The 12,931-nt window shown below is 43.1% G+C and overlaps 1 protein-coding gene across 1 annotated transcript in view; it reads left to right on the top strand.

The window, feature by feature from the left end:
- Nucleotides 1-5,080, top strand: part of LOC139371185 (membrane-associated guanylate kinase, WW and PDZ domain-containing protein 3-like) — a 169,384-nt gene extending 164,304 nt beyond the window's left edge. The window contains exons 14-22 of the mRNA XM_071111351.1: nt 154-260; nt 380-572; nt 710-895; nt 1,141-1,326; nt 1,473-1,569; nt 1,769-1,877; nt 2,107-2,244; nt 2,399-2,537; nt 3,149-5,080. Coding sequence (XP_070967452.1) covers nt 154-260; nt 380-572; nt 710-895; nt 1,141-1,326; nt 1,473-1,569; nt 1,769-1,877; nt 2,107-2,244; nt 2,399-2,537; nt 3,149-4,191 — 2,198 coding nt within the window. The 3' untranslated portion in view covers nt 4,192-5,080. The remainder of the gene's footprint in view (nt 1-153; nt 261-379; nt 573-709; nt 896-1,140; nt 1,327-1,472; nt 1,570-1,768; nt 1,878-2,106; nt 2,245-2,398; nt 2,538-3,148) is intronic.
- Nucleotides 5,081-12,931: the final 7,851 nt, after the last annotated feature.

Below are 12,931 nucleotides of genomic sequence, written 5' to 3'. Positions count from 1 at the left end.
TTGTGACCATCTGTTAAGGGTCATCCTACATTTGTGAATACAGTATCAATGTGAGCTGCAAGATAAGCCTGTGAGTTCACCCTGCTGACCAGATGATTGGGTGGTGCTCACCTCTATGATACCCTATCTAACCACAGTAACCCCTGTCCACAGAGCCTCACACCAAAGACCTGGATGTGTTCATCAAGAGGGACCAGGAGACTGGCTTTGGCTTCCGTGTTCTGGGAGGAGAAGGTCCAGAGCAGCCAGTGAGTACCGAAGTATGAACTTCCTCCCTGTTAGATTATCTTTGTTAATTTTCAACACCCAGGAAAGCCTATTGCCTACAGTGTCTTCTATGGACAGTGTTTCTGACTCAAAGTGTAACTCTCTCTGACAGGTGTATATTGGTGCCATCGTGCACCTTGGTGCAGCTGAGAAGGATGGACGCCTGAGGGCTGGTGATGAGCTCATAGGCATCGATGGAATCATGGTCAAGGGCCGTTCCCACAAGCAGGTTCTGGACCTGATGACTAACGCTGCCCGCAATGGTCAGGTCATGCTGACCGTGCGTCGGAAAGTCATCTACAGAGGTGAGCACTCACTGACTGCCTGGAACCTCTACACCTTGATCTCTAACACACACACACACTTGTATACAGTACACACACGCCATCTATGTATTTGATACTGCATTTCAGTCTATACTCTCCATGCAATTTTCAATCAGATATGACTGAGGAGGAGGCAGGGCTCCACATGGCTCCAGTGTTGGTGAACGGCTCCCCCAGACTCCCTCGTATCCAGATGCCCAGTGTGCTGGACCACGAGTCCTTCGACATCACCCTCCACCGCAAGGACAGCGAGGGCTTCGGCTTCGTCATCCTCACCTCCAAGAGCAAGCCCCCGCTAGGGGGTGAGAATGGACCCGATGTCCAACATTAGCACTGCTTATCCCAGACACAACCACACACACACCACTCTCCTCTATAGCATCATCACCCAAATTATCCGGGAACAGAGTTTGAAGGTTCTTCCTGTGAAAAGATGATTACTTCTTTACTATTGAGTAATATAGTCCCTTAAATACCTTTGTATATTTCTGACTGAATCCATCAGGTGGGATGGGTGTGTTATTATTAGATATCTCTCTGTTTGCAGTGATCCCTCATAAGATCGGACGCATCATCGAAGGCAGCCCCACTGACCGCTGTGGCCTGCTGAATGTAGGCGACCGCATCTCAGCGGTCAACGGGCGGTCCATCGTGGGGCTGTCTCACAATGACATCGTTCAGCTCATCAAGGATGCTGGCAATGCTGTCACCCTTACTGTGGTTCCCGAGGACGGTAAGCTTCACCAGAAGTGTCACCCATGGGATGGGACTGTGTTGGTTTCCCTAGTATTCCCAGTCATATACCAATGATCTCTGTGTGGGGTGGTTGTTTTGTGTTTGTGTTATCATAATGTTGTGACTTGTATTTGTCTGTTCCAGAATACAAGGGCCCTCCCTCTGGTGCCAGCTCAGCCAAGCAGAGCCCCGCCCCTCATCACAGAGCTATGGGTCAGAGGTCAGCTATGCATGACGAGCGGTAAGGTCCTGATCTCACTACTACACCAAGACACGATTAAACCCCTGCTTCAGCATTTAGCAGAACAACCCAGAGACTTATGTCTGACACAACATCTTAATGATTAAAATTGCTTTGTTCTCTGTGTCCCCAGCGGAGACACTGCTGTACATTATTGAAGATATAACATAGTGTTACTGAATGCTGTTGTCTGTTCTAGTTATAACCTAGATCTGGAGGAGGAGAAGAGGGAGGGAGTCACCTGGGCCGACTACAAAACTCTGCCTCTGAGCGAACAGGGAACAATGTGTGTTACAGGCCCCAGACAGGCAAGGCTCATACCATTATTACTGTCATTGTTGTTATCTGGTGTTTTAGAGATTTGACATCAATCAAATAATATATGACTCAGAAAAAACTTGTGTGTGTGTGCTTGTGTGTGTGTGTTCATATGCGTGCGTGTGTGTGAGTGCATGTGCTTACGTGCATGTGAGTGTGTGTGTTTGCATGCTTGCGTGTGTGTGTACATATGTGTGTGTGTACGCATGCGCCACGCAGGGCTGTATCACGGTGGAGCTGGACCGGGGGTCCCGGGGTTTTGGCTTCAGTCTGAGGGGAGGGACAGAGTACAACATGGGCCTGTACATCCTGAGACTGGCTGAGGAGGGGCCTGCCCTGCTGGACAGCAGGATCCATGTAAGTCTGACCCCCGGTGCCTTAGGAAACATCCACACAAATGACTGTTACTAGACTATTCATGATATCAAGATTCTGTCATGTCTTAAAAGACTAATTACATATTTTGTTGCCATTGAGGAGTTGATCATCTAGATTGTGCCTGTATGAGCAGGTGGGGGATCAGGTAGTGGAGATCAATGGAGAGCCGACCCAGGGGATCACCCATACCCGCGCCATTGAGCTGATCCAGGCTGGAGGCAGCAAAGTGCTGCTCCTGTTAAGGCCAGGGCAGGGTCTGGTACAAGACAACAGTAAGTACACACAGAAGTCTAGATCTAGAAGATATTATTTACCTTTTTTGTGGGATGAGATGCAGGGTGTTTGAATATCCTTGTTTGTTGTTGCGAGTTATAACATGTTACTAGCATTTAACAAGGGTGCGCTAATTAACATGAACTGACGCAGCAATGCCTTGTAAACACATTAATTAATGATTTAGCTATCTCTGTTGGCTACTTCATTAATTTATGTTAATTAAAGTACTGTACCCTTAATGTGAAATGTCACCCAAACTGAGTGCCTAACTGTGTTGGGGATGTTTCATGAATGGAGTCCTCTGCTGTCTATATATAACTGCTTACTCTTGGCACTTCCTCTCCTCCCCCTGTTGCAGGTGATTGCGTCCCCTCTACTGTGTGCTATTACTCAAACGAGCACCACCACTAACCACTTCACTGTTTTTACTGGCCTGTCCTCTTTTACCTTGGTAATTCCTATCATTTCCTTCTTGATTCCTCCTTTTCTTCTGTCTAAACTAGTTCATCTGAATTTTGCTCTTGTACGTTACTTGTTATTTTCATAAGGATCTGTGAGCCACTCTATAAATATTTTACATCTGTGTAATCACTTATTTTACTTCTAGGTAAATTGGATTCAACTGTCACTTCATCCACAAGCTTTCCTAGAGAGGCGCTTGTCTCAGAGACATCCCCTCTCGCTTCTCCATTCTCCACCTGCACCTTCACCTCAGGTTCCTCCTCTTTCACCAGTGAGACCCCTGACTGGAACTCCCTGTCCCACCGAACGCTCCACCCCCAGTGCAGCAGGGGCACTGGCTCAGTGGAGTGGAATGGAGAGTGGGCAGACAGGCAGGCTGACAGGCTCTCTCCCATCACCCCTGAGCAGATCAACCTCTATAAGGTCAAACCAGGTCATACCAGGTCTAAAGACTCCAAGGAGCCCAGCAGCCCAAAGAAAACAGGTGAAACATTCTCTAAAGCCAAAGAGCACTCACAGAGTCCCAAAAAGTCTGAGAGGAAGGGACAGGAAGCAGAGCCAAGCAAAAACAGGAAGTCCCACTGCCAGAAAGGAAGTTGGTCACCCAGCCCCAAGAAGTCTTCTCGAAAAAGACAGGAAGCCTCGAGCCAGCTGCATGTAAAAAAACAGCAGGTACAGCAGAGCACATCAAAGGAGCTTTCCAGCAAGGAGCCCTTTGATGAAAACAAAAATAGCAAAAGGGGAGATTCAAAGGGCAGGAAAAGCACACAGGAGAGAGAAGGGATAACGGGAAAGACCAAGGCTGCCCATGGCCAGGTCATTATTGAAAAGAAAGTGGGGACAGAGGCAGGACATCACATGCCAACCCCTATGGAGACAGGGGCATGGAGAGATATTCGGAAAGTTACTCTAGAGAAGAGTAAACCTCAAAATGGAGAAAAGGAAAAACGCAAAGAGCAGACAAGCAAAAAATACATAGGGGCTTCCTTAAAAGAGGGAAAGACTAGAAAATATTATGAGGCCTCTACAACAGAGGAAAAGAGTATAAAAGACACACAGGCCTCTCCAAATGCCATTCAGCAGGATACTCTGAACCAAAAGGGTCAGATTAGCCCGGGCCCCTGGAAAGTCCCCAGCTCAGCCAGAATCCTCTCCCAGGCTGAGGTGCTGCGTAATCCCCCTTACTGATACAGTATGGACAACACTGTGTGGACACATAATACACAGACTTGAGCTGTACCACAACATGCTGTATATTGTTGGTCTGTTTCTTTCTCCAATGAGAGGGATGGATGAGGAATGGCAGGCAACCTTATTGGCCATGTGTCATGTCCATCTGTGTCCGTGAAGAGGACTTTTTTAAGCTCTTTTGGCCTTTGACATTAGGAATGGCGTGTAAAGCCAACACTCATCTCTCTTCCTGCCTCGTGTGCTGCTTCAGACAAATCTGATCTGGGCCATACGCATGTTTGGAATGTTTAGGGCCTATTCTTGGACATCTTGTGGAATGAAAACTAACCATACTTCACCCATTATAATGCAATTATTATCCCATATGCAACCAAGCAGAAAGGTCTTTAACACACACAAAATTAAGCTGTCAGTAAAGGTTTTATTTTCATGTTGGGTATCTACAGCAAGCAACTTGGGATTGGCCTTTTCACATGGCACTCTTTTCCCAAGGGATTTGCTCAACTGCATGCAGTCCGTACGTTTCTTTTATTGCACGCCTTTACCACTCCACTGAGTATGATCCTTTCACCTGATGTGAAAATACTGATGCCGAAGTTCTGACCTTAACACCATGTAGAGATTTCAGACTTTATTCAGAAAGCATTAGCTTTACGAAGGATTCTAGACTGTTCTAAGACAATAGACATGATTCGTGAATACAAAATATATCATTACAAAAGACCAGAAACTTGTGGTTTGCGATATTGTTTACCATGTGTATGATAACCTATGTGTAATTTATTGAAATTATAGATTAATATAGATATACAGTACCAGTCAAAAGTTTGGACACACTTACTCATTCAAGGGTATTTCTCTATTTTTGCTATTTTATACATTGTAGAATATTAGTTAAGACATCAAAACTATGAAATAACACATATGGAATCATGTAGTAACCAAAAAAGTGTTAATTGAAAATACATTTTATATTTGAGATTCCTCAAAGTAGCCACCCTTTGCCTTGATGACAGCTTTGCACACTCTTGACATTCTCTCAATCAGCTTCATGAGGTAGTCACCTGGAATGCATTTCAATTAACAGGTGTGCCTTAAAAAAAGTTAATTTGTGGAATTTCTTTCTTTCTTAATGCGTTTGAGCCTATCAGTTTTGTTGTGACAAGGTAGGGGTGGTATACAGAAGATAGCACTATTTGGGAAAAGACCAAGTCTATATTATGGCAAGAACAGCTCAAATAAGCAAAGAGAAACGACAGTCCATCATTGCTTGAAGACATGAAGATCAGTCAATCTGGAACATTTCAAGAACTTTGAAAACTTCTTAAAGTGCAGTCACAAAAATCATTAAGCGCTATGATGAAACTGGCTCTCGTGAGGACAGCCACAGGAAAGGAAGACCCAGAGTTACCTCTGCTGCAGAGGATAAGTTAATTGGAGTTGACTGCACCTCAGATTGCTGCCCAAATAAATGCTTCACAGAGTTCAAGTAACAGACACATCTCAACATCAGCTGTTCAGAGGAGACTGCGTGAATCAGGCCTTCATGGTTGAATTGCTGAAAAGAAACCACTACTAAAGGACACCAATAAGAAGAAAAGACTTGCTTGGGCCAAGAAACACAAGTAATGGACATTAGACCAGTGGACATCTTTATTTTGGTCTGATGAGTCCAAATTAGAGATTTTTGGTTCCAACCACGTGTCTTTGTGAGACGCAGAGTAGTTGAACAGTTGATCTGCGCATGTGTGGTTCCCACCGTGAAGCATGGAGGAGGAGGAGGTGTGATGGTGTGGGGGTGCTTTGCTGGTGACACTGTCTGTGAATTATTTAGAATTCAAGGCACACTTAACCAGCACGGCTACGACAGCATTCTGCAGCAATGCACCATCCCATCTGGTTTGCACTTAGTGGGACTATCATTTGTTTTTCAAGAGGACAATGACTAAACACACCTCCGGCCTGTGTAAGGGCTATTTGACCAAGAAGGAGAGTGATGGAGTGCTGCATCAGAGGACCTGGCCTCCACAATCACCTGACCTCAACCCAATTGAGATGGTTTGGGATGATTTGGACCGCAGAGGGAAGGAAAAGCAACCAACTATTGCTCAGAATATGTGGGAACTCCTTCAAGACTGTTGGAAAAGCATTCCAGGTGAAGCTGGTTGAGAGAATTCAAAGAGTGTGCAAAGCTGTCATCAAGGCAAAGGGTGGCTACTTTGAAGAATATAAAATATATTTTCATTTGTTTATCATATGTGTAATTTAATAGTTTTGATGTCTTCACTAATATTCTACAATGTAGAAAATAGTACAAAATAAAGAAAAACCCTTGAATTACTAGGTGTGTCAACTTTTGACTGGTACTGTGTATATATATATATATATATATATATATATATATATATATATATATATATATATATATATATACACAGTGCCTTGCGAAAGTATTCGGCCCCCTTGAACTTTGCGACCTTTTGCCACATTTCAGGCTTCAAACATAAAGATATAAAACTTTTTTTTGTGAAGAATCAACAACAAGTGGGACACAATCATGAAGTGGAACGACATTTATTGGATATTTCAAACTTTTTTAACAAATCAAAAACGGAAAAATTGGGCGTGCAAAATTATTCAGCCCCCTTAAGTTAATACTTTGTAGCGCCACCTTTTGCTGCGATTACAGCTGTAAGTCGCTTGGGGTATGTCTCTATCAGTTTTGCACATCGAGAGACTGACATTTTTTCCCATTCCTCCTTGCAAAACAGCTCGAGCTCAGTGAGGTTGGATGGAGAGCGTTTGTGAACAGCAGTTTTCAGTTCTTTCCACAGATTCTCGATTGGATTCAGGTCTGGACTTTGACTTGGCCATTCTAACACCTAGATATGTTTATTTTTGAACCATTCCATTGTAGATTTTGCTTTATGTTTTGGATCATTGTCTTGTTGGAAGACAAATCTCCGTCCCAGTCTCAGGTCTTTTGCAGACTCCATCAGGTTTTCTTCCAGAATGGTCCTGTATTTGGCTCCATCCATCTTCCCATCAATTTTAACCATCTTCCCTGTCCCTGCTGAAGAAAAGCAGGCCCAAACCATGATGCTGCCACCACCATGTTTGACAGTGGGGATGGTGTGTTCAGGGTGATGAGCTGTGTTGCTTTTACGCCAAACATAACGTTTTGCATTGTTGCCAAAAAGTTCAATTTTGGTTTCATCTGACCAGAGCACCTTCTTCCACATGTTTGGTGTGTCTCCCAGGTGGCTTGTGGCAAACTTTAAACAACACTTTTTATGGATATCTTTAAGAAATGTCTTTCTTCTTGCCACTCTTCCATAAAGGCCAGATTTGTGCAATATACGACTGATTGTTGTCCTATGGACAGAGTCTCCCACCTCAGCTGTAGATCTCTGCAGTTCATCCAGAGTGATCATGGGCCTCTTGGCTGCATCTCTGATCAGTCTTCTCCTTGTATGAGCTGAACGTTTAGAGGGACGGCCAGGTCTTGGTAGATTTGCAGTGGTCTGATACTCCTTCCATTTCAATATTATCGCTTGCACAGTGCTCCTTGGGATGTTTAAAGCTTGGGAAATCTTTTTGTATCCAAATCCGGCTTTAAACTTCTTCACAACAGTATCTCGGACCTGCCTGGTGTGTTCCTTGTTCTTCATGATGCTCTCTGCGCTTTTAACGGACCTCTGAGACTATCACAGTGCAGGTGCATTTATACGGAGACTTGATTACACACAGATGGATTGTATTTATCATTATTAGTCATTTAGGTCAACATTGGATCATTCAGAGATCCTCACTGAACTTCTGAAAAGAGTTTGCTGCACTGAAAGTAAAGGGGCTGAATAATTTTGCACGCCCAATTTTTCAGTTTTTGATTTGTTAAAAAAGTTTGAAATATCCAATAAATGTCGTTCCACTTCATGATTGTGTCCCACTTGTTGTTGATTCTTCACAAAAAAATACAGTTTTATATCTTTATGTTTGAAGCCTGAAATGTGGCAAAAGGTCGCAAAGTTCAAGGGGGCCGAATACTTTCGCAAGGCACTGTATCTATACACTACCGTTCAAAAGTTTGAGGTCACTTAGAATTTTTTTGTCCAATAAAATAACATCAAATTGATCAGAAATACAGCTTAGACATTGTTAATGTTGTAAATTACCTTTGTAGCTGGAAACGGCAGATTTTTTAAGGAATATCTACATAGGCGTACAGAGGCCCATTATCAGCAACCATCACTCCAGTGTTCCAATGGCCCCTTGTGTTAGCTAATCCAAGTTCATCATTTTAAAAGGCTAATTGATCATTAGAAAACCATTTTGCAATTATGTTAGCACAGCTGAAAACTGTTGTTCTGACTAAAGAAGAAATAAAACTGGCCTTCTTCAGACTAGATGAGTATCTGGAGCGTCAGCATTTGTGGGTTCGATTACAGGCTCATAATGGCCAGAGACAAATAACTTTCTACTGAAACTCGAGAGTTCCTCTGTCCAGTGTCTGTGTTCTTTTGCCCCTCTTAATCTTTTCTTTTTATTTTATTTGCCCAGTCTGCCTAGAAGGCCAGCATCCCGGAGTCACCTCTTCACTGTTGACATTGAAACTGGTGTTTTGCGGGTACTATTTAATGAAGCTGCCAGTTGAGGACTTGTGAGGCATCTGTTTCTCAAACTAGACACTCTAATGTACTTGTCTTCTTGCTCAGTTGTGCACTGGGGCCTCCCACTCCTTTCTATTCTGGTTAGAGACAGTTTGCGCTGTTCTATGAAGGGACACCGACAACGACAACCGCCTGATCACCGACAACGACGAGACAGCCTATAGGGAGGAGGTCAGAGACCTGGCCGGGTGGTGCCAGAATAACAACCTCTCCCTCAACGTAACCAAGACTAAGGAGAAGATTGTGGACTACAGGAAAAGGAGGACCGAGTACGCCCCCATTCTAATCGACTGGGCTGTAGTGGAGCAGGTTGAGAGCTTCAAGTTCCTTGGTGTCCACATCACCAACAAACAAGAATGGTACAAACACACCAAGACAGTCGTGAAGATGGCACGACATAGCCTATTCCCCCTCAGGAAACTAAAAAGATTTGGCATGGGTCCTGAGATTCTCAAAAGGTTCTACAGCTGGTTGCATCACTGCCTCGTACGGCAATTGCTCAGCCTCCAACCGCAAGGCACTACAGAGGGTAGTGCGTACGGCTCAGTACATCACGGACTAAGCTGGATGCCTGCCATCCAGGACCTCTACACCAGGCGATGTCAGAGGAAGGCCCTAAAAGTTGTCAAAGTCCCCAGCGACCCCAGTCATAGACTGTTCTCTCCACTACCGCATGGCAAGCGGTACTGGAGTACCAAGTCTAGGACAAAAAGGCTTCTCAACAGTTTTTACCCTCAAGCCATAAGACTCCTGAACAGGTAATCAAATGGCTACCCGGACTATTTGCGTTGTGTGCCCCCGCCCCAACCCCTCTTTTACGCTGCTGCTACTCTCTGTTTATCATATATGCACAGCCACTTTAACTATACATTCATACATATGTACATACTACCTTAATTGGCCCAACCAACCAGTGCCCCCGCACATTGGCTAACCGGGCAATCTGCATTGTGTCCCACCACCCGCCAACCTCTCTTTACGCTACTGTTACTCTCTGTTCATCATATATGCATAGTCACTTTAACCATATCTACATGTACATACTACCTCAATCAGCCTGACTAACCGGTGTCTGTATGTAACCTCGCTACTTTTATAGCCTCACTACTGTATATAGCCTCGCTACTGTTTTTCACTGTCTTTTTTACTGTTGTTTTTATTTCTTTACTTACATATTGTTCACCTAATACCTTTTTTGCACTATTGGTTAGAGCCTGTAAGTAAGAATTTCACTGTAAGGTCTACCTGTTGTATTCGGCGCACGTGACAAATAAACTTTGATTTGATTTGAGTAGTACCCAGCGTTGTACGAGATCTTCAGTTTCTTAGCAATTTCTCGCATGGAATAGCCTTCATTTCTCAGAACAAGAATAGACTGATGAGTTTCAGAAGAAAGTTCTTTGTTTCTGACCATTTTGAGCCTGTAATCGAACACACAAATGCTGATGCTCCAGATACTCAACTAGTCTAAAGAAGGCCAGTTTTATTGCTTCTTTAATTAGAACAATCAGCTGTGCTAACATAATTGCTAAATGTTTTTCTAATGATCAATTAGCCTTTTAAAATGATAAACTTGGATTAGCTAACGCAACATGCCATTGGAACACAGGAGTGATGGTTGCTGATAATGGGCCTCTGAACACCTATGTAGATATTCCATAAAGAAAATCAGCCATTTTCAGCTGCAATAGTCATTTACAACATTAACAATGTCTACACTGTATTTCTGATCAATTTGATGTTATTTTAATGGACAAAAAAAAAAACATCTTTCAAAAACAAGGACATTTCTAAGTGACCCCAAACTTTTGAACGGTAGTGTGTATATATATATATATATATATATATATATATATATATATATATATATATATATATTGTATATATATTGTATGTATACTGTATGTAGTCATACTGAGCCATTCCGTGTTTTGATAAGAGTTCAAAGGTTCCCAGAATCATCTTGCGCCATCCTTCTAATGCATTTTAGTGGTAGCAACTGCCATGGGTCTTCATCGTTCATGACATACAGTGCATTCGGAAGATATTTAGACCTCTTGACTTTTTCCACATTTTGTTACATTACAGCCTTATTCTAAAATGTATTAAATTATTTATTTTTCTCATCAATCTACACACAATACCCCATAATGACAAAGCAAAAACAGTTTTTATTTTTGCATATTCATAAAAAATAAACAGAAATACCTTATTTACATGGGTATTCAGACCCTTTGCTGTGAGCCTCAAAATTGAGCTCAGGTGCATCCTGTTTCCATTGATCATCCTTGAGATGTTTCTACAACTTGATTGGAGTCCAGCTGTGGTGAATACAATTGATTGGACTGGATTTGGAAAGGCACACACCTGTCTATATAAAGTCCCACAGTTGACAGTGCATGTCAGAGCAAAAACCAAGCCATGAGGTCGAAGGAATTGTCCTCAAGAGTTCCCAGATAGCATTGTGTCAAGGCACAGATCTGGGGAAGAGTACCAAAACATTTCTGCAGCATTGAAGGTCCCCAAGAACACAGTGTCCTCCATCATTCTTAAATGGAAGAATTTTGGAACCAACAAAACTCTTCCTAGAGCTGGCCACTCGGGCCAAACTGAGCAATCTGGGGAGAAGGGCCTTGGTCAGGGAGGTGACCAAGAATCCGACTGTCACTCTGACAGAGCTCCAGAGTTCCTCTGCGGAGATGGCAGAACCTTCCAGAAGGACAACCATCTTTGCAGTACTCTACCAATCAGGCCTTTATGGTAGAGTGGCCAGATGGAAGGCACTCCTCAGGCACCTAAAGACTCTCAGACCATGAGAAACAAGATACTCTCATCTGATGAAACCAAGATTGATATCTTTGGCCTGAATGCCAAGCTTCACATCTGGTGTAAACCTGGCACCATCTCTACGGTGAAGCGTGGTGGGGACAGCATCATGCTGTGGGGATGTTGTTCAGTGGTAGGGTCTGGGAAACTAATCAGAATCGAGGGAAAGATGAACAGAGCAAAGTACAGAGAGAATCTTGATGAAAACCTGCTCCAGAGAGCTCAGGACAGACTGAGGCGAAGGTTCACCTTCCAACACGACAACGACCCGAAGCAGACAGCCAAGACAATGCAGGAGTGGCTTCGGGACAAGTCTCTGAATGTCCTTGAATAGCCCAGCCAGAGCCCGGACATGAACCCGATCGAACATCTCTTGAGGGACCTGGAAATAGCTGTGCAGCGACTCTCCTCATCCAACCTGACAGAGCTTGAGAGGATCTGCAATGAAGAATGGGAGGAGCTCCCAAAATACAGGTGTGCCAAGCTTGTAGGGTCCTACCTAAGAAGACTCAAGGCTGTAATCGCTGCCAAAGGTGCTTCAACCAAGTACTGAGCAAAGGGTATGAATACTTATGTAGATGTAATTCTTCTGTATTTTAGATTTGATACATTTGCTACAATTTCTACAAACCTGTTTTTGCTTTGTCATTATGGGGTATTATGTGCAGATTGATGAGGGAAAAAAATAAGAATAAGGCTGTAACGCAACAAAATGTGGAAAAAGTAAAGGGGTCTGAATACTTTCTGAATGCACTGTTTATACAGTGCAGTACTACATGCAGACTGCCATATGTTTCAGAAGTTGCCATTGCTCTAAATGTTATATTGTGGAAAAATATGTGAATGTTGTAATATTATACATAAACTACTTGTAGCATTACAATATATATATATATTTTTTTGATAAGCTTGATTCCTTTGAAAATAACCATTTGTGATGCCTAACATTATTGCCAATGCATTACAGTACTATTAGCAATGATTTTGATAAGCGACTTCTCTGTTATTAAATGCCAAAATGATTGCTTATTGATAAAATTACCAGAACCATGCATGGCCGCGGGAAGCTGTTTGGGGGGGGGGGGGGGGGGTCTTTTTGTCCCCGCTCAGCTGAGGAGTATTTTTCTCCGCTCATACAGGAGTAATAAAGCCACATTCTTTTTTTTCTTCTTTTTTTCCCTTGTGATTTATTTACTTCCTGCGACTATGTAACCATGTCCCTTGAAGTAGTTTTACTGTTG

The sequence above is a fragment of the Oncorhynchus clarkii genome, chromosome 17 (genome assembly GCF_045791955.1).
Source record: "Oncorhynchus clarkii lewisi isolate Uvic-CL-2024 chromosome 17, UVic_Ocla_1.0, whole genome shotgun sequence".
Classification (NCBI taxonomy): domain Eukaryota; kingdom Metazoa; phylum Chordata; class Actinopteri; order Salmoniformes; family Salmonidae; genus Oncorhynchus; species Oncorhynchus clarkii.
This window is presented reverse-complemented; position numbering and strand designations above follow the sequence as displayed.